We start from the raw sequence: 22,969 nt of genomic DNA on the forward strand, positions 1-22,969 counted from the left end.
CGAAGGAGCTCCCGTCGGTGCGCCGTTACTATGGTGACACGTCAACAGGGGTTGCCCGGCGTTTTCCGGGGGACCCTCCTGGGAGCAGGTGAGAGCGGCTGGTCTTGGATCAGTTCTCATTTCGTGAACTCATATGGAAAACAAGACCGTGTTGACTACAAACTGATCCAGAGCCTGTACAATTTCACACTTCAGGAGGTCAGCAGGGATGATTGTATTTTTAGAAACACTTGACTGAGCCTTACTCCACTAATTAGGTAGGCAAAGAAAAAAAGATGTTTACTGCACTGAAAAACGAACTTGTCAAAGACGTTGAGTACATTGATACAGGCAATTGTCGATTGATGCTTATTTAAATTTATGTGGATATGCTTGGAATCATAAAGTTAGTATTAGCTATTTAATTTGCCAATTGTCCTTATGTGTGCTTTTTGCCTTTGGCACTCAAGTGTACTTTAGACCTATCTAAGGTTGTGTGACTGTGACTCAACTAGTACTAGCACTTTTTATTGTGAAACATTTATTTACTGTGAAAATGATATACTTTTAAAGAGTATTGTTTTAAGGGTCTGCAAGATTTTATGTACTTAAAACAGCAAGATAATAACACTGACACACAAGTGGCCAGACAAATAACTTTTATTGTCTTTAACGAGTAGCATTTCAGTTTGTTTTATTAGTGTTAACATTTATTTATTCACTCAGAACAAATCCACGGTCTCTTTTCATTCAATCAATAGTAAAATATACTCCAAAATATCATGAATTTTAATGCATTTTCAGCAATAAAGCCTTTCCAGGTGCACAATACGTCAGTAATGTTGCCATGCACAACATTAGTCAGTGTTAGTGTTTGAAAGCCATCGGGTAACATAAACATGAAGTTAAAAGGTATTACAAGCCACAACTTTGGAGTAATAGTTTATACAGCATGCAGCATTTGCAAAAACATATAGGGCCAGAGAAAAGGATGTGTAAGGCAGCAAGTGTACCCTGCTGTATAAAACGCATAATCCTAATGTTGTACAGAAGAATAAAAACATAGGCTCCAATTAAAAATGAGGATGGACACCTGAAAAACAACAACAATGTAATGGACTGCATGTCAGCATTTGCCATGTATGAATCTGCATGGTGAGTGCTCTGGCCCTACTTACAATGTGTCTGGAAAAGCGACACTGCTGTCTTAAGACAGGACTGCAAAGCAGCTAAAGTATTATAGGAAGACAGGATCACAATTCTAGTTCAATTTACAAGATTTTCATGAGTTAAAGCGCACAACAAACATGCGATCAAAGTATGATGTTTCTACATTTGATCTAACAATACCTGAAATCATTGACACAAACATTTGCCTTTATTCTGTCAGAAAAGCTGGTAATTCACCATTAACTCTGTCTGATGACATATAGGGAATATAGTTTCCAAAGTAACACAACATAACTCTTATTGTAAGAAGGAAACAAATAAAAGAAAATTACATTTATGTACAGTAGGTTTTATAAAAAAACAAAGATTTAAAGGAAAATAAAAAGGTGCCATTTTGTTGATCCAAATCAACATAAATGCATGTAACACATAGCGTTCATAGGTTAGTCTCCAAAGCTCTGCTTAATTGAGAAAGCATGGACTTTAAAGGAAAAAATCTGCAGCCATGTTTAAATACTAAAAACTATATCCACCATTTTACCACTACCTTGAAGTGTTCACTGATCTCACATGACTGATTGATTCACTCAATACAGTAAGCTTTATTTTAGCTTTTGGACAAATTCTGCCAATAGATTATTCTCACTAATTAGAACTTAGACTTCAGATCAGTGTTACAAGTCAAGATAGAGACAAAGAGGTGGATACATTTTTCTCAGTAGTCAAAGAGGACTGCCTGCCTGTTACTAGTTTGTCATTGGAGCCATCCATTATAGTTCATCTAAGTCATTGTTCATGTCACAGTAGTTTTACTTAAAGCTTGTAGGCTGGAGGCACTGAGAAACAACAGGCCAGAGGCTGTCACAAGCCAGTGCCCGACTATGAAAAATACAACGAAATTATAATCCTAGTTACCACTGGATTAGAATGTCAAATGATAATCGTAGCATAATGATGCTTTCGGGAAGCCAAGCCGATCCTGAACACCCACACTGTACACATAAGTGGAGAGCAAATGGAGTATGTGGAGTGTTCTTACATACAGATACAGGCAATTAGTGGCCTTGTGTATAACACCATTAGTGCTGTTAAGTGACCGATATTCACATTGTAATTACCCCACACTCCTGTCAACAACAGCTCAATGGTAGCATTTACAAATAGGCAGCAAATGATGCTTTCCATTTGGTCCCTTTTTCCAATCACAACATGTACAAGGTGGCTTTAGGACTTATTTGCAACGGACGATTAATAGTCACATTTTGTTACAACTTTAAATGTTGTGTAGACTTGGATCTTCCTAAAAACGAACAAGCTTCCCAATATAGCTGACATCAGAGGCAATCTTGGCATAATTAAAAAAAACAATTAAAACAAACAAAAAAACCTTACAACCAAACAAATATACTAAGAGGGCTGAAAGTAACATTATGACAATTAAAATGTAACTAAACTTGAGAAAAGTAATGTTTAGTATATTACACTCAGTGCTAGTGGAACCTGTATGTCCCATAAAATACATCTCTGAACAGCATAACTGTAAGCTGTTGTATTCTTTATCATTATACATAACATTCAGTGGCAAGGCAGTGTGTGAGAGGGGACACGGTGAAAGTGACTGGAAGTAGTAGATCTATCAAGGCAAGTTGAATACTGTAATTATCTGTCCAAGATAATTGCCATAATTTGCTCATTACCAATCAGCACAGTGGAAAGGCTCATAACTCGCCTGGGGGGGGGGGGGGCTGTTAATGCAGCACATGTAACGACAGACATAACAAGACACTGGCCTGAATGTGAAATGTGTTTCTTACAAAGAAAAAAAAAACTACTGGTTAAGGAAGTCAAAACAAAACAACAATGACAGTGAAGTAACATAACAGCGTATTTGTCCATTAAATTACATCAGTTTATATTCATGTTATAGCTTATATCAGTGTATCTCAACGGGTTCGTCAACCAGACAATTTCAGACCATAAAAGGAAAGCACCAGTCCTGCACCTGTGTAAAATAATGACTTCTCTAATCGAAAAAGTGCTTTTTCCAATTAATCGCCCTCTGTCATTTGTGAAAAATAGATGCTTTTCTACAGCCCAATGCCTTTTCTTCCTTTCAGTAGCTCATCGGCAGTTGTAAAATAGGCAAGATTATCCTATTAATGGACCAGCAAAAGATAAGGTTTCTGTAATGAGAGGGAGGTTTTCTGTCTACTTAGCTACCTTCTGTTTTGAAACAGTTCATTTATAGTGTTCCTCCAAACATGCCCATAAGGTTATTGTGCCGTTTGATTTGAAACTTTCTTGCTTTCAGTTTCCTTCTGTATTTCACTTCAGTAATCACAAAAAAGTTTTAAAAAAACCCATCTGATTTGCAAGCTAAAAACTGAATATACTCAGTTTGAACACAGGATATGCAATTGCTAAATGCCCATTATAGTGAGTCACAAAAAAGGCAGTGAGGGTACTGAACAGCAACCAGGTTGCCAGGGGGTGCAGTAAATGGATAGAAAGGTGTGAATAAGAAATTTGTGTCAGAATATAAATGTTTTAAAAAATAAATATACAGATTTTGATTTATGGCATTTGTATTGAAGGTAAAATTAACTAGTATACCTTTATCTTGATGTTTATAGTAACCTGCAGTCAAAGTGCAATTGTAAGAATGTACTGCTACATCAGAGAGGATATTATACGCTAACAATATGGGCTAGACTTGTTTGATGCATGTCACAGGTAACCGTAATGAATCTATTCTTTGTAAAACCCCCCTGGCCTGGCTGCTTAAGTAAGAGATGATATCACGGTTTTGTGGATGACAGCAGGTTGGTGAACCAAGTTGCTGCTGATGATGACAGTTGACGTTTCTCCTCTTCACGTTCCTCTGAACCACCATCAGGAAGGAGGAACTGAGTGGAAGCAATAGAGGTGGGGGATCCCAGAGAGGGAGCCAGGCCACCACTTTCCTCCGCTTCCACAGGGGAGTCCAAATGCCAGGACCTCTGGGGTTTGTAGCCCCCAGTGCTGGCAACCTGAGGCTCTGGGAAAGACTCAGGGGAAGCTAGGTTCAGGTCATCACTTGTTGCTCTAGGTTGCATCTGTGGCCTGTAACCCCCTCCTCCATCTCCACAGCTGACAGACAGATCAGCCTGGGGTTGGTGGCCCTCAGAGGATCCCTGTGAATCCAGCTGGAGGGCCAAAGAAGACCCTGAGGTCTGGATCCCTGTGTAAGTCACATCTGTGCGTGCTGAATCCAATGAAGATGCAGAGGAATCAGACGAGTCTGGGTAACGCGGCCTTATGGGTCGCTCGTCTACCACCTGGTTGTAATAGCGTAATGACGTCGGCTCATCTGTGTCAACTGGCTCGTCTCCTATCCCCTGCTCATCTTCATCCTCGTCTTCTTCAGGAATGACGACGAGCACCTCTTTACTAGAATCCCAATCATTCTTTTCTACGATACGAACCATACTGTGGGGAGATGGCTTCACATCCAGTGGCCCCTGTCAGACACATTGAGTGAATCAGTACAGCACACTGCTTCACAATTTTTTCACCACAGAAGCTCAAAATTAGAGAAAGGCACTGTAACTTAGAAACATGAACATATTCAACCCTCATTACAAGCATACACATGAATTACAAGAAATATGGTGTCACTATGTTCAAATGTGAGTACTGTTTATGTAATCACTACAAAATTAATTTAGAAGTACAGGACAACACTGGATTAGGTGCATAAAACTGTACCGGTGTCCTGGACCAATCACCAGGCAGCTTAGGCTCAGGTATGTCTGGATAGAACGCTGTCTTCACCCTGATGAGAACAAATTGCAAAACGCTACTATGAAACATACATTGTCATCAAAACTATAGATATTAAAGTACAAATCCTAATGACTCCTACTCAATACGGTGTAGATTGATTGATTGACTGACTGATTTTTTGTCATGCACCAGAAGTGCCCAGCCCAAGTGAGCTTACAAGACACCAAAAAAAAAAAAGGAACAAATAATAACAAATGAAAACCAGATAACAGACATTAGAGTAATAAAACATATAAACCATCCTGACGCTTTTTCCAGGCTTCAGATACATATTTAGCAAACTTAAAGAGATTCAAGTTAAACAACCAGTCCATTCTATCATCAGAGCACCAGAACATTTCTGGGTTTTTAAATAGACATTTCAGTAAATATTGGAGTTCTTCATACAGAAGCGTAGAAAATGTGCTGCTGCCAGTGTGACAGGTATTTTTTTTTTAAATACTATTTTCATGAACATACACAAACAGGAGACAGAAACTGCAGGAGAATGACTCACCATTTCCGTTTCTTGTAGCAAATGAAGGTGACAATAACCAGGAATAAGGCCGTAATTCCCAGTGAGGCCAAGATTTCCAGAATGAGCCAATCAGCTGGAAAGTTATTTTTACAGATATTAGTCATGGAGGAAGATTATTATTAGTATTTTTCCTACTTTTTAGTATTAATAGCTGTGTAAAAACTGACCATAAGTTTGGTCACCTGTAATTATTTATTTATACAAGAGCATGTTTTGTAGCCTTAAATAATTATTAAAAATAAATAGTTGTGGGATAAACACAAATGCCGTTCATTATTTGTCATAGCATACTATAGATTCACATACTTGGCTTCAGTGATATGAAGACAGTGGCGCCTGTGTCCTCGCCTGCTGAGGTGTAGGCCTTGACAGTAAATTTATAGGTGTCCTTAGAGAGACCCTTAACTGTGTAGCTCCTGCTTCCAAGGTCCAACAGATTGGCTATACAAAGACAAATGATACACAGAAAAACAAAAATGAGGGAGAGGTACAGAAAGGAAGAAAATGATGTAGAGAGAGCAATGAGAATGAGAATTTAGCTGGACAAAAAAAAAAAAAGTATTACAACATATTGTGATGAATGGCAGCTGATTTATATGTCATTCCTTTTGAAAGCACTCTGGCACAGCTACTGTAGCAGCTGTACTGTTTACAGAGGAAGCACTTCACATTGCAACATTTACCTAGTAGTGTGAGCTGGGAGCCATTACTGATGTAAATGTTGTATCCCCGGAGGAAGGCTCTTGTGTTGACTGGTGGGATCTCTTCCCAGGTCAAGACAACATCAGAGTCCTGCTGACTGACTGACAGGTGGCGGACAGGGCTGGAGGGGACTGAGGAATCCATGAGAAAGAGAACAGATGAGAGAGAGAGAGAGAGAGAAAGGTGGAAGGTACAACAGAGAGAGACAAAAAAGAGAGTCAACGATTGAAATGCAGAATATAATTTGTAAAGTCACTGTTTTTCTTAAAGGACAGGTGTTCCACATGCAGCACTATCCTTACCCAGCTCCAGCACGTATCCCTGCCAGCGCTGCAGCAGCTCTGAGGAGCAGCTGTACAAGGAAATGTTGTACCTCACACCTGGCTCAAAGTTAGCTGATGGCAAAGAAACAGATTATGCAATTTTTAATATAACCACACCTTATTGGCAACTACAAAAAAAAGAATTGTTTACTTTGCGAATGACTAAAATACCTGAGTCAACGGAGATATTTGTGGTTCCGGTTGCCACCTTGACCCACTCCACATGGCAGTCCTGGGTGCAGAAGGCATCATGCCATTCTACCACATAACCACAGGTGGCATTGTCATTGCTCTGCCAGAAGATAGGGAAACCTCTGTCCGTATAAACTACCCTGGACACTGCAAGGAGGTCCACATCTGGAAAGAAGAAAATATAAATGTATGTATACATACATACATACATACATACATACATACATACATACATACATGCATACATACAACTAATTAGCTGCTGCTTTAGTGTTTCATGACTGTGGAACCCAACACATCAAATCACCAAATTACCAAATCAGTTAAACCGAGATAGCAAAGTTGCTGTGGCCCAGATCCGGCCCACACCCGACACTTGTGGCTTACATACCACGTGCAATGATGAAACATGGGAGGTCTGCTCCCATTTCCCACAAGCAAGCCATAGCAATATCTTATCTTAAAACCAGATAAACAAGCACAGGCTCACATTCAAAACACACATTCCCAAGAGCACCACATCTTTACCAAAATAGGTACACATTTGATTTCAGGCTCACATCCATTATATCCAGACGAAAAGAATGCCAGCAGTGCTGCATCGTTGCCTGAAGTTGCTCACTTCCATATGCTAACTGGAAAGTTTTTGCCTTTAAGAATTAAAAACCTCATCTCCCTTTGACATCTCAACTGCTTTTTATTCCCTCAACTTCCAAAACACACTCCGCCACCATGTCCACATACCTGTCACATGTAGAGGTAAAACTACACTTGCAGACTGTGATGCTCCCGCAGCGTTCTTTGCAATGACAGTTGCTATGACCTGGTTGTCAATGCTGAAGGTAGTTGTCTGTGTGAAGTTGACTGGTACAATGAAAGTGTTCGGAGGAACATTTTCTGTGTGCTGTATATTCTCCTCAGGGTTCCAGAGAGTCACTTCATAACCTGTAATTTGACCATGGCTCTGTTTATGTGTCAAAGGCTGGATGAAATTAGAGGAAGAAAAGGAAGGAAAGGGGAGATGGAAAGACAATTTAAATACTTTGCAAGTTCACATTTTCATGGCATAAATCCACAAATGAACCATCAGCCCAAACTATTTTCATGTCAAAGTAAAGAAAAATGGTAAAAAGCAGAGGCAGACATTGGATAAAAACTGAGGAACAGAGGAACCCTAATCTGATGGACATTGTTTTTGCATCCTCTGACTGTGGCTTCAGCAGCCTTTTATGGAGACATGCTGCAGTTCTGTGGTCTCAACAGTGAAAAAGCCTTTAACAGGTTGGCAAATTCAAGAAAACTCACCTTCCAAACAATCTGCCCACTGTTATCCCTGTTAATATACATCCACACATCAGGAGCATCTGGAACTGAAAGAAAAACAAAACACAGTAAGTACTGAAGAAAATTTACTGCTATTGTTTCATAGCAATTAAGACCAATAATTACTGTTGAAAATACACATTGACAGAGAGATGACTACTAAGATGAAAATAAACTCTGATTTGTATGTGGGTATGTCCACATTTATTTGCTCAAAATAATCATGGCTGGACTTCTAATGGACATAATAGTTACAAAGCAGGTTTTACAGTAATTACATTTTCAATTCAGGAAACTACTGCATTTTAGCTAAGCTTAAAAAATGTAGGATAGAGTCAGTATGTGTAAACATAGGTATTATTCAATAGAAACTACCTCCTAGTAGTGCTGATCATCATTTAAATGATTTAACAGACAAAAACACCACACCTTCACTAGTTGCAGCTTCTCAAATGTACACATTTTCTGACTTATATGAACTTCAGGATTTGGACTGTTGGTCAATTAAAAAAGCAAATTGCACATTGGACACTGACAACTTGTTCTTGGTATTTTTCAGTACTTTAAAGCATTTTGTAGACAAATGTATCAGTTAATTGTAAAAATATTGATAGATTCCATATTAATGGAAATCCTCATGGAAAGCCAAAATAAAGGAATACAACAAATATATTTCTTACCATCAATGGCAGTTTTGAAGGAAAAGGTTTCACTCCAGTCTCCCCACTTCCAGAAATGTTGCTGCGCACCACAGCGTACTTTAACACTGTAATCCTCATCAGGATACAGGTCCGATAAAACCACTGACTGCACACCCTCCCCAGAGAAGTTGAGCTGGAGAGAAATATTTAGAGATATTATTATTTGATACAATGATAGTCTAACAAATGTAGATAAACGTCATGTCAATACAAGCATGCATTTGTCAAAAATAATGTGGGTGGTAATTAGTGTGCTGTAATGGAAATGATAACGTCTGACTGACACACAAACAGAAACAGAACAAATGGTTGTTCCCACACACACACACACACACACGCACACACAAAAGCACAACTCACCATAGTTTTGACCTCCTGGGACGTAAGCTCCACCTGGCAGAAAAGAGGCAAGGAGGAATAGGCGCTGTTCCTCCACTGCCACATTACAGTGGCATTCCAGGCATGGGGGACAGAGGTCAGTTCATCTGGTGCTACTGGTCGCACTAGGGAGAAAGAGTGAAACAGAACTGAAGAGAAATTTTGGATGTGCTACGTCTTTGTGTTTCCTCTGCTAGTGTAAATTGCAATACAAATCAAGTTTACTATATGTAAATATGATAAGCTAAGGCTGAGCTGCCTACCTCTGTGACTGATTTCAGCGGAGTCCGTAATACTGTACTGGCCAAGAGGATTCACAGCTACCAGTGTCCACTTATCCTCCCATTGGGTTGCTTTACAGTATTTCTTCTGCTCCAGGATGGAAACAGTACATTTCCTAAAACAAAACAGATGAAAAACAAAATAGTCAAGACAATCAAATTCAATTGAATGAAGTCTTTTTTTTAAACAACCCCTTCAGATACTCCATCTATATTTAAAGAGACAGATATGGGACCAATAATGCTACTTGTTATGGTCAGCCTGCAGACTATTCCTGTAAAAGTGTGGCAGGCAGCCAATCCACTATCAATATTAAATGGACACACAGAAGCAGCAAGTGGTTACTCAGCCTGAGTGCTTTATATTTCTTGTCATCCTTTTTTTATGGGGAGAAAAACAATATTTTGGAGACAAGCAGGAGGAACAATCATAAATAATGTGGGGATATTATTCAGAAACAAAGTCACATTGTACCACATCCTGCTCTCAATACTGTGGCCATAAAATCATTTCATTGTTTGTGTACATACAGTACTGTGTCTTTGCTTTTTCCCACTTTATAGCCTTCTGGTTTGGAGCCAAATACAGTTATCATTATATGATTAATTAAGAATGTTGGGCAATGAGGACGCCACAGATATATCAGGGAGGAAACCATGTTAACACATATTGTGTTAGTACAAGAGCGTAGGAGTTTTATCAATGTCCAAGTGAAAAGTTGGAAGAGAGGTAAGTTGAGTCTGTGTCTTATTCCACATATTTTAACAAGTCCTTAATAAACGTGACTGAAACAGAGTGACCACAAAGTAACCATTCCCTGCTTTTATTTCCTATTTCCCTTGGCTGGGACCAAATGAACCAAACTACACATATGAGAGCACCCTTAATATGTACTCAGCTTCTGGATCTGTATAAATACATTTAAAAAGGCAATAAATTACACTTGTAGCTTGCTTTTTGTGAATGGGTGAGAATGTAGAGTTCTGCAACCATACCTGAGGCCAACAAGGGATTAAGTAACAGATCAGGTTACTTGTGTCATTTTCTTGCATGTATGAGTGAGCTCATGTGAGCTTTGGCTGTTTTTAAAAAGACATTTCTCATGTTAGCCTGTGTAAATGTAGTACCTCTTGTTCAGTGAGTAGTGTGTTTTTCGATTGCCATACAAATGTGTGTCTCGCCCTTCATTCCACTGGCACACTGCTGAGGTCAAGTCCCGAGTCTCACACACAAAATCACTGAGCTGTGGTGGATCTAGGGATGGGAACAATAAGCAAAAAAAAAAAAAAATCATAAATCATATCATATATTAAGTTACATTAGGTGTATATAAATTATTACTAACATTCATCTAAATGAGGAGTTCTCAAATAATCTATACTCATTCAAATGCATCAGCAGGAAAACTCAGTTATACAAAAAATATAGCGAGCTGTATAACAGGAGAATAAGCTGCGTTCCACACTGACCCCATCACTCATATCAATCATTTTTTAGTCTGAATGTTCAATTGTACTAACTCCCTCCCTGCCACTCCAACCACACTCATCCATCTAAGACATGACAACCATTCAGATCTTATCTATCCAATTAATCAGCTTACATCCAACAAAAACCACTGATCCCCCAAGTCCTGGCATCTGGTCGTTGTAACAAATGACGTTGGTTCCACTTTGTTTGGTGGGTCCCTGATTAATCGCTGTGGTGGCGTAAGCTCGCCTGCTCAGTCGTGTTACGTTCAGGACTCTGTTGCCATAATGGATGGTACCAAAGTCCAACCCCTCCGCCACAATGCAACAGAAGGTAGTGTTAGCCCCCACGGGTACGGCTCTGTCCTGGGGGTACATCTGGATTCCCTCATTGCTGGGTAGATCCCGTCCTGTGGAGAAGATGGAAGAGAAAAGACAATAGATAGAGAAATAAATAGAGCTTCATATTTGGGGACAAACTAATTAACTAATTTGTTTGGTACAAAAATGAACCAAAGCTTATTTTAAATTCCAGATACACATGATTCTCTAATTTTATGTATATTTCCTACAATACACTTTAGGTGCAAGTATGATCATTCTGACCTTGGAGAATCTCAGTGTTGCTCCATTCACTTGTTGTCTGCCCTTCTCTCGAGCGGATTTTGATTGACAGTGATGTACACTCCAGAGGTTCAACTGAGGTCCAGTTCCACTGATGCTGACCACTCACTTGATTCACAGTCACAGGCACTGTCTCCTGTAGCAAATACACAGAATACACAGTGAGGAAATGAACAAGAGCAACAAGAAACTGGTAGAACCTCGTCTTGGTGAAGTCTTACTGTCATACTGCAGCTCAAGCAGAAAATTAAACAGTTATCAATCATTATATCAACAACATAATCTGTAAAATAAGGTAAAATCAAGAGTGTGATATCCCTGGAAATGTTGTTAAGAAATAATGCAAAATAACTAACCAACAAACCCTAACCCTAACCCAATGAATCATGCTGAGGCTCTCCATACTCTTCTAAAAATGAGAATGCATACATTTCGTAATACAACTGTACAACAAAAAAAGCAAATTATAAAAAAAAAAGAAATGTACTTACATAGAAGACAGTTTCATTGAATTCAGTTCTGAGAATCATGAGGTCAAACGTTGAGGCTGCTCCTCCCAGCCAGGATATGGATAGCTGCTGTGTATAACTGTTGGATGACAGGCTCACCTGCTGGGGTACAGTGAGGACTAAGGGGGGAAAAAACAAGAAAATGCATATATCAATACAGTCGATGCACTTATCGTTGCAGATTGATGATTTATAAGAGCGTGAAAAGTAGAATTTTCCCTCAATAGAATTCAGGCTCTTACCATCTTTGGCATGAGTGCGTACAGTTGAGAGGCCCAGCAGAAAACAGATGAGCCACAGAGGGCTACAGTTAGGTTTTGAGTTGTGACTGACACTAGAGCGAGGCATGCTGATCGACTGGCCGAGGCACTCTCTGGAGATCCTAAAGTGACGGTCCTCTCCACTACAGCAACACCATGCAGGGCATCCTGAGAGGCGACACACAGACTGAGGGTGCCCTGTGGGAACAGACACGAAGGAGAGAGGGAGAGAGAGAGAGATAAGCCCATGATGGATACAACAGAGGTCTGCTAAATCACATGACAAGAAAAGACAGTTAGCATCTAAGCTGTGAGGAAATTCAATTATTTTCATGCCTGAGAGTGTAACGATTTTCCAGCTAATTGAGAAACCTATTTTTGTTAATTAGAACCGCCTGACTGTCAGCACAGGGTTGTTTCGTGCTGCTGTTATGGAGCTGTGAAGTGAAAGTCATGCCTACATAATATACTAATAGTGGGATATTCTGGCACACTAAGTAATTTCATAAAAACGTTTCTGGAGATTTTGCCCGTTTGCTCCTGTCACAGCAAGGCTTGGTTTCTATTTAGATTGTAAAAATTTGTTTGGTATGTGTTTTCATGTCTAAGCCAGTGGAAACGCTGCCAATAAAACATATTTCTCTCTGGCAACTGTGGGATGTCGAAACACACAAGTCAGAGAATACACTTTATATGAAGTTTATCCTTGCTGCTCTATTTAAGCTCACCTGTTCTCTCCTCAGCTTGTGTACACTGTGAGTGTTGAAGGCTTCGTGTTGCTGCTTATCTACTAACAATGCAGCTATCCACAAGTATTGTGAATAACCAGATGGAGATCAGGCAGGCAGACAGTCACAGTTAAGCCGAGGACAAAGACAGCTGACAGCTGCGGTTCTGACATCACTTCATTTATTTATTTATTTATTTATTTAATTTGTAAAGGGACCACGTAGATTATTAAACATGACACCATTTGATGTACTGTAACAGAGTTAGATTACAGCTCACTTTCATCTGCAGTCCCTTGGCAGGTTAGTTAATTAAAACAAATGCACAATAACAAAAAAGTATTAAGCAAAAAACACAAAGGACACATAATACAAAACACACACGTGATAAATAATAAGTACATGATGGAGGAATCCTTATGTACAGCACTTTAAACTACCTCCATTTAAAAAGCAACTAGGCTTTCAGTTTAATTTCATTTTTACTCCAGTTTCAGTGTTATTTCAATCTGATGCAAGACACAAGTAAAAGTAAAAGTACAAAGTGCATCAAAAACACTAGCATGAAAAAGGGTGTGCTGATATGATTGTTATGCTTGACAAACACTACCATGGAGTACAGGTTCCAGCTACGTCTCACACACACACACACACGCACGCGCACACACGCACGCACGCGCACACACGCACGCACGCGCACACACACGCACACACACACACCAATATGGGGAGCAAAACATTTCCAGGGAAAAACAAACCCATCAGCATAACGGTGTCTGGCTTTCATTGAATAGAAAGTCATGGTCTATTCATTTCTATTTTATATCACCTCCTTCCACCGTATCACCTTTGACACTGCTGCAGCTTGCTTACTGGATATACTTGGCTGTCCTTTGTAACCAAACACTTGTACAATTATGTTACAAAGTCCACGCTGCTGTTCACTGAAAATGTTAAAGCACTTACAGGAAGCAGGTTAATATTATTATTTTATTTTATTTTTTATTTATTTATTTTTTAAATCAGGCAAATCAGGCAAGCATAATTATTATCACACCACCTCAGACTACACTAACAATGTCATACCTGTGTAAGGATGGACTGTACAAAACCACATTCCTGAAACACTACTGTCATAATGGAAATGAAGAGTCACAGATTGCCATAATGAAAAACAATGAGGTCAAGACTGCCTGCAAAGACACTTAAAACAAGGTCAAGTCTCAGCCTCAGCCACTACATCACGTGGCTATCTCTAAAAACAATCTACATGCCTGATTAAAGCTCAAGAGATGTCGCAATTATTAACCTTGATAAACCTGCATGAACCTGTTTGTGTGTGTGACTCTGTTTCAACGGTCATCTAAGGCGGTGGTGTAGTGCAGTTGGTCTGGTTTCCCCTGAGACAAGCTGGGGCAGACATCAGACAACTCGGTAGCTCGAGAAAACAATGCTCTCGAGTACTGCCAAGCAACACAACACAAACACACACGTATATACAGTTGAAACCAGAACTCTACATACACTGTATAAAAAGACACTGTATAAAAAGACACATAACCTTTTTTTATCTCACTGTCTGACTTTATATCACACAAAACTTTTCCTGTTTTTAGTCAGTCAGGATTACCAACATGATTTATATTTGAGATAATGAGAGAGATCATCTTTTATTCCTTTCTTCAAAGTCAGAAGTTTACATACATTTGAAGTATTTGGTAGCATTGCCTTTAAACTGCATGACTTGGGTCAAAAGTTTTGGGTATCCTTCCACAAGCTTCTCACAATAGTTTGCTGGAATTTTGGCCCATTCCTCCTGACAGAACTGGTGTAACTGTGTGTGCGAGCCTCCTTGCTCGCACACGCCTTTTCAGCTCTGCCCACAAATTCTCTAAAGGATTGAGATCAGGGCTTTGTAATGGCCACTCCAAAACATTGACTTTGTTGTTCTTAAGCCACTTTGAAACTAATTTGGCGGTATGCTTAGGGTCATTGTCCATTTGGAAGACCCAAGCTGTAACTTCCTGGCTGATGTCTTGAGATGTTGCTTCAATATTTCTACATAATGTTCTTTCCTCATGATGCCATCTATTTTATGAAGTGCACCAGTCCCTCCTGCAGCAAAACACCCCCACAACAAGATGCTGCCACCCCCGTACTTCACAGTTGGGATGGTGTTCTCATGCTTGCAAGCTTCCCCCTTTGTGGCCTTTCAGCCCATGTCAGTACAGGACTCATTTCACTGTGGATGATGACACTCTCTTGCCAGTTTAAGCCAGCATCTTCACAAAGTCTTTTGCTTGTGTTCTGGGATTGATATGCACATTTTGCACAAAAGCACATTCGTCTCTGGGACACAGAACCGTCTCCTTCCTGAGCGGTATGATGGCTGAACATTTCCATGGTGTTTATACTTGCGTATAATTGTTTGAACAGATGTACGTGGCACCTTCAGGCATCTGGAAATTGCACTCAACAATGAACCAGACTTGTGGAAGTCCACAATTCTCTTCCAGATATCTTGGGTGATTTCTTTTGATATTCCCATGATGTCACACACGCCGGAAGCAGTATGTTTGAGGTGTGCCTTAAAATACATCCACAGGTGTGCCTCTAATTAACTCAAATGTTGTCAATTAACCTATCAGAAGCTTCCAAAGCCATGACATCATCATCTGGGCTTTCCCAAAGTCAGACAGTGAGAAAAAAAAGGTTATATGGTTTTTTTTTTATACAGTGTATGTAAACTTCTGGTTTCAACTGTATACACGCACACACAGGCGAGGCCCGTTTTGGAAAATAAAACATCAAAGAGTCACCTGAAGCATCTCTGTGAAAGAATCCAGACAGCCAAATAGTGACAGTGTGACTCAAACTATAACCTAAGCAAGTTATTTCATTAGATTAGAAGAATGTGGCCACTGCAAAGCTTATGAAGGAAATGATTTTTTGTTTGGTATCTGGTTTCATAACTTAAGAAACCCTGATAATAGATAAATTCTTTTTATATAAAAATGAATAACAGCTGTCTTTACTGACGTTCAAAAGCAGTAACAGATGTTGATACGAGAACAAAACATATCCCTCCTCTCCAATCCTGGCAGCCTTGCACTCCACCCCCCCCGCCAAACCTAGAATGATATACAGTTGTTTTCTTTTCCCAACACAGTGAGCAAAACAGGCTGTGACAAGTGCCAAAAATGTCCAGGCTCTAATAGTACTGCACACGAGGCTACACAAACAAATACACACTACTGAAATTCACATAATGGGAAATGAGGAAAGGGAGGCTTGATTTCTTCTTTTTTTTTGGGGGGGGGGGGGGGGGGGTTGCTTATCTAACCATGCATTCCTGATAACCAGCTAGTTTCGTTTTGTCTTCATTTAGACTGAATGTTAAAAGCAAGATGGGAACAGAAAAACAAGTTCAGGGGGGCGGAAACAAGGTCAGATAAAAACAATATTTCAGCTTCAGAAAACTTTTTAGAACAAGAAGATGCGTCACAATCACGCCAACAAAGAGACCTAAACCTAAACACCAGTAAAATAATGAAAATTCAACTGCAAAAGACAGCTCACAGGCTGTGAATAAATCCAGTGGATACGATAAAAAGCATAATGATAATCGTTTACCTAGAACTTTCCTCCAGATGTTTTTTTTCTTTTCTCAGTGTCAGGAGAAAGAGAGGAATCTCAAATCTCCTCCTAGAGTGGTTTCACTAGTGTTTAGGAGCTCTTGAGACATGCAACATGTAGATGGATTGAGGTTTAAGGTCACATCCAGTTTGTTTGCTTTCTGGTGCACAAACATGGATTTTCACTGCATTTTTATAATAAGTGTAACAACTAGAGGCCAGCTGCTGCTCGACAAACATGGTGTAAATACTGCAGAGCCCCTGGAGTATCTCTTTGCCAGGCCGATCTCACTGTCCACAACCTATTTCTCCAGCCAGAAAAACGCACTTCTTTCTTAGTTTCACTTGCTCAATGAGTAAAAATCTGAACACTTGTGCTTTTGTTAACCAAAATGTGGGCTGGTAAATCTTCCCACGTTTGCCCAGGATTTTAAAAATGTCCTCCAGTGTGTTCCTGGCTTTAAAGAAAGAAAAAAAACCTCACCTCCAGATGAAATTCAGAGGCATGGCTCAACATAAATACAGCTGTCTTGAGTCAAGGTTTCACACACTTATGTGCCTGCACCAAAATGGTTTTTGAGCCTGTTGCAGGCTTGGTGGGTCCCCACATGAAAAGAACAGCAATATATTTTAATGGCCCTGGATCCTAATAAAGATTATTTTTCCAACATCAATACTAGGCTGAAAAAAAGAAGAAAAAAAAAACCCTAGTGCACTGATGGGAAGCGGGAAAAACAACCATAGATTCTGGGAAATCTAACCAAGAAAGTGATAGCACCAACACACAAATCAATACTCCTATGCTGGGCTCTGTCCTTGTATCAGTGATAAAAGTGACCACAAACTAAATAAAAAACGCAACACAGAGATATGTTTGTTACTTGAAAAGCAAGCCCAAGTCCCTTCTGTATGTCTGCGGTGTTCCTATTTTAGGAAAGGACAGGGCCATCTAAAAAAAAATAAGATTGCCAGCGTGCCTCGTCTGTCTCCACGCTGGACTTTGCCACTGTTCTGTTTGCCTGTTCATCCTTCCTTTCCTTTGGGAGTAAAGCCGTGGAAAACGTCCAGGTAAACTAACAGCGCATTTGTGCAGCACTGACCGCACTGTGATGCAATCGTTGCTCCAAAGCCAAATTTACTTAACCCTCACATACTGTTCATATTCTGACTCATAATCAGTCTCTACACCAATTCACTTTCATTAATTCCTCCATCAGTTATTAATGAAGAGCGTATTCTAATCATTAATGGGAAAGACATTTAAAAACACTATCTTATATCAAGGAGACATTTTTTTTAGTATACATAAAGAATACAGCAACATGATTAAAATGGTGAGTTATGAATTTTGTAATAAAAACAAGTCAAATTTGGACATTTTCATACATGAAAATGTGTATCAGCAGCACAAATATTTTAAAAATGCGTTTTATCTCAATTTTTGTATATTGAGAGTCACATTAGGAAAAGTGCACCTACTGTAGAGGAAATGAGTATTGGGTATTTTTACTGCTCTTAAACGTAAAAATGGCTCAAATTTGATCCTAAAAAGTATGTAAGGGTTAATGCAAAAAGGCCTCATTCGCTCCCACTGTTTCTATGGTATCTAAACATTGGTTTGGCACTAAAATACTGAGCAAACTCCATTAAAACATGTTAAACATCCACCATGTTTACACTATATCAATACAGGGACTGTGCAATTCTGCCATATGCAAAATAATGTGTGTTTGCTTTGAGTGTGTGAATATGTGTGTTGAATTGGGCACTGGATAATAATATCTTGTTTTTTACTTAAATGAACCCTGAAACTAATCATAAGTTATCAATTAATCTGTTAATTATTTTTGTCAAATAAATAATTATTCCATTTATCATTTATCATCATCAGAAAAAATGTTATTCAAGAGCCCAAGCCTTTCCATCCAGGAAATGTTTGGTATTGTGTTAATCTACTAATTTACCTCGCAGTTGTTTCAGCACTAATTTCAAACTAACGTGCATCGTAAAGTATGAAAATATAATGTTATCCTTGCTAAAACCAAAACTGGGATAAAAATAAATATGGTTGTAGAACCAAAGCCAAACTTACTCCTAACTACCAGTGCCTGAGGTAGAGAGAAAAAAAGCTACTTGACACACTACATGAAGCACATAAAAGGTTTCATCATTATCTAAACTTTATGCAAGCTGTATTATTTGTGCATTTTTCAGTAGCTGTTATTATCCAAATGTTGACCATTATTTAGCCATTTGTGTACACAGCCACCAACCATAACCTGATGAAAACCTCTGATAGTATTTACTTTACTGAAAGTGTGTGGGATGGCCTCGCTGGAGCCAAATCCAGAGAAAACTTGTGTCTGTTCTGAGCCTACGCTCAGCAAAGCTGTCATTATACTGTCATACGATGACCACCAGGACCAAAGACATAAGCACACAGTGCCTCAAGTATGCTAAATCAGTGTGGCGACATTTTGAAACACGATCTGAAAATGCTGCTATCTATGTATGACCTTTGAGTGGGACTAGAGGAAGACCGGATGCAAGTCCAGTGAGAGAAAAAAACTTAACAGATGATTGTGTCTGTGTGAAATGTCAGTGCTCTGACCTCATTAGAGAAAGGACATTCAGTCCTGTGTGAGTGTGTCTGTAGCTTTTGGACTTCAACCAAACACAGTTTCCTTCCTTCCCCTTGCCCTGTAATCCTTTATGAATGGAAATGGAAATCGTGGATGGCAACAGGAAGTAAGCAACAAAGTCACTTTAAAAAACACATACTACATGCTTTAAAGTGGTTTGCTGTTGCTTTGAAATTGTCAGCTTAAGACAATTAAACACACATGCGCACACACAGAGTCAAAAGCATGCCCGTCCACACCCTAACAGAGCCAAACCAACTAGCCTGATCTTTTTTGGAAAAAACACAGTGACCAAGTGACCAGTCATAAAGACCACACTCCAACAGGGCAGCTATTGTCCTGCCAGGTACCAGTGGGCGCTTCAGACAGTTAGTTAAGGTGACTAATGTTCAGTGTTTCTTTTACTAAGCCACACTAGGATGACAGTAGGTAGCATGAAAATCAACATCCTGGACATACCATTCAACCTCATGTCGCACTACAGCATATTTATTCCATACAAACAATGGGAATTTATTACAAGGCCGATGACCGCTGGGAAAATTAAATTGGAAGCCTGGTCCAAGTTTCAAGTTATAAGTAGCAATACTTCAGGTATAGCACTAATTTAAGTTCAACTGTGCAATACATATATATATATATATATATATATTTCACTTGAAATCTTTGCAATGTACACTGTCACTCAACACCAATATTACTCTTATACATAATGTTACTTAAAAAATGTTTTTTTAAATATTTTCTCTACTATTGTTTTTGTGTAAATTATGTAAATGTCTCCATCATGGGACTAATAAAGGATTATCTTACTTTATATGATCTTACTTATCTCTTAGATGTGTATGCAAATGCATGTGAATGTTATCCCAAGTGCAGGAAATACATGGATGATTGCCGATGCACCTCAACTCTTCTTTTGATGCACTTCTAGTAATTTAGTATGCACTGTTACCTGTAATAGTAATCAATGAAAGAGTAAACTATGCATTTGCATGATTTAAATATAGAAAATATCATACAATATCCCCACTTTTCTGTAATAACATAGTATATGTATAAAAAGAGAAAAACTACTTTTGTGCATGTGGACCATAACTGACCATATTTGCTCACCAACTAGTGTAAAAGGGAATAAGGTCCTGGGTCCAGGAGAGAGAGACAGTGATGATGCAAATCATAAAAATACTGACACATAAGAACCAAAAAATGTCTAATCTTAGGTCACATTTAATCTAATCACGTCCAAATGACAGAATATCATAAAAATGAAAAACGTCGACATCTAAAGGGGGGGGGGGGGGGGCTCTGATCTTGTTTCTGTCATTTTAATAAGAGGATATCCCAAACTGCATCATCACACAGGACGCTTTGCATCATTAGCATTAGCCACTGGGCAGCATGATGGACAGCGTTACAAGTCTCATTAAAACAAACAGCGACGTGCAGTGATTATAACACGCTTTATAAATGTATCACAAACTGAATTTTATCAAAAGAGAGAGAGACAGCATAGAAAGTGAGACATTTGAAATTAACCTCCCAGCCAGTACCCCACCACACCACAGTACACTGATGTTGGGAAAAACACTGCTGGCCTACTCTAGTTTACCATCAAACACCAACGATTATTAAGAGTTCGCTAATAACACCAACATTACCTCTGATGTAGAAAGATGTCCTTATCCTTTTTGTTTTAGCTGTGCGCCCAGTAACCCCGAAACTCGAAGCACTGGATAATGTATTTTTTATCGGCGTGATATCGTCACAATCCTGCCCCCGCACCGTGTTGTTACACCCGGAGCACATTCCCATAGAACAGCCAGTGTAGGTTGGGATTACTGGAACTGGACGGACCAAGGATTTGACTGATGTGGACACGGACCAATAAGGCTTCGACTACTGCGCACAGGGCGTTGTCATGTGACGTTCACATCACGATGGGAAAAACGGGCGTTTCAGAGTCACGATTCTTTCAGACAAATTATCCAGACCTTTTTTTAAAAAATAGATATTCTAAGCTTCAGTATCAGAGTCGTCAACTAGAGTGAAAGTATCTTTATTCCAAATATAATGGACCCCAGTAGTAAATTTTAAATATATGTTGTGTTGTGAACTCCTTTATACCATGGCTTGTTTGGAGGATTTATGTCGTGCGACCCCAAATGCCTTTTAAACGATAGGTTCACAATGTACCCAGTAAAACATTGCTGTAAAAATATAGCCAAATTCTCACTCTTGTCGAAGCCCATTTCCTCCAATGTGATGGAAAAAAAAATCTGTAAATCAAAATAATCAGAAACTTTCTGAAAATAATGATTTAATATCTCAAAATGATGACTTAGTACTTCAAAGTAATGACTTAGTAGGCCTATCTCAAAATAATGACTTACTATCCCAAAATAATGACTTACTATCCCAAAATGATGACAAACTTTCTGAAAATAATGAGATAGACTACTAATAAGTAAGCCATTATTTTGAGACACTAAGTCATTATTTTGAGATGGCATCTCATTAGTCATTATTTTCAGATGTATCCCATTATTTTGGGATACAGAGTCATTATTTTGAAAAGTATTTTATTATTTTGAGATACTAAGTCATATTTTTGAGAAAGTTTCTTATTATTTATTCATATTATTTTTTAATCACATTGCTGGAAAAGGGCTTCCATAATTTCTAAATATGCTAAAATGCTGTAAATGTGTATGCCTTTTGGAGCCAAAACCAAGAACACTAATTAATAATAGACCTCTGTAAGATTTGACCGTAAAATACAGCATTTTTCACATAGCATATATCTTACTCAGAAAATAGAATAACATTTGGGCACCTGATTACAAGTTTTTGATAACATAAAGTTGGTATAATCCTGGTAGCACCTTGTAGGCACAAGAGAGCATTTTTAGGTAGTGCTCATCAGCAGCTGGAACTTTGAATTACTGGTATTTTAATATTATTTTCACTGCTGCTTGCAAGTCTAGTTTAAAGATGATGATGTTTTAAGACTGGTACTACAGACTGGCCTGGTCTGTACCTACACCTTGTTTATCCCATATGCATTTCATAATTAGTAATTGCCCACTGTAAGCACATGTAAATTGAAGTTGATTAAAAAATGTAACCTTGTTGGCCCCAAAAGACAGAATGGCTACTTCTTATAATGTGTTTCTAGACTGTTGCTAGTTGCTGCAAAGATATTGTAGTATGTTGCCAAGCTGTACTAAAACCTGGAACCTAATAGATGATGTTCAGCCAGTATTGTTCACTCATAGAAGTGTTAGGTGTTGTTTTCAGGGATTTCATTGTGATTAACCCCAAGAGGGGAATAAAGGCCAGCCAAATTAAGTGATTCCTTAGAATACCAACAAGTTTACAGTGAGTACTAATCAACAGTCTTCCAAAGAACTTTACACCACTACATAAAGTTAATGTAGGTGTGGCTGTTGCAGTTTGGCAACCCTATATTAAGGTTATCATTTCCTCAGAATTTGCCTCAGCATTTGCTTTTGTTGCTCCTTTTTAACATACTGTTCATAAATACTGTTCTACTATTTTAAGTACAGTATAGGGGCCATGCCTTGAGTGTTGTCACACAAGACCAGACCACTGTGTAGAAATTAGCAGTGTTTAATGGTAGTAGATGGACTCTACCCAAAGCTCTCAGGGAACCACATCTCCGCTGCGATAGGTGGCAGCAAGCCCAG

The 22,969-nt window shown here is 39.0% G+C and overlaps 1 protein-coding gene across 2 annotated transcripts; it reads right to left on the reverse strand.

Annotated features, from left to right (window-relative positions):
- Positions 1–621: 621 nt before the first annotated feature.
- lifra (LIF receptor subunit alpha a) lies at positions 622–21,057 on the reverse strand. Of its 2 annotated transcripts, none has more exons than XM_053325305.1 (18): positions 20,921–21,057; positions 12,237–12,452; positions 11,977–12,113; positions 11,468–11,621; positions 10,996–11,271; positions 10,520–10,646; positions 9,374–9,507; positions 9,093–9,235; positions 8,712–8,865; positions 8,014–8,078; positions 7,453–7,690; positions 6,688–6,873; positions 6,496–6,588; positions 6,175–6,324; positions 5,798–5,932; positions 5,471–5,564; positions 4,897–4,963; positions 622–4,649 (listed from the first exon to the last, which is right to left on the reverse strand). In XM_053325305.1, exons 2-18 carry the CDS (start codon positions 12,340–12,342, stop codon positions 3,948–3,950), a joined length of 2,961 nt encoding a protein of 986 aa, XP_053181280.1. In that variant the 5' UTR covers positions 12,343–12,452; positions 20,921–21,057; the 3' UTR covers positions 622–3,947. The 2 variants fall into 2 exon arrangements, with proteins under 2 accessions (XP_053181280.1, XP_053181281.1); XM_053325306.1 differs by lacking the exon at positions 20,921–21,057 and adding an exon at positions 12,983–13,096.
- Positions 21,058–22,969: the final 1,912 nt, after the last annotated feature.

This window comes from Scomber japonicus, chromosome 9 (genome assembly GCF_027409825.1).
Source record: "Scomber japonicus isolate fScoJap1 chromosome 9, fScoJap1.pri, whole genome shotgun sequence".
In the NCBI taxonomy this organism is placed as follows: domain Eukaryota; kingdom Metazoa; phylum Chordata; class Actinopteri; order Scombriformes; family Scombridae; genus Scomber; species Scomber japonicus.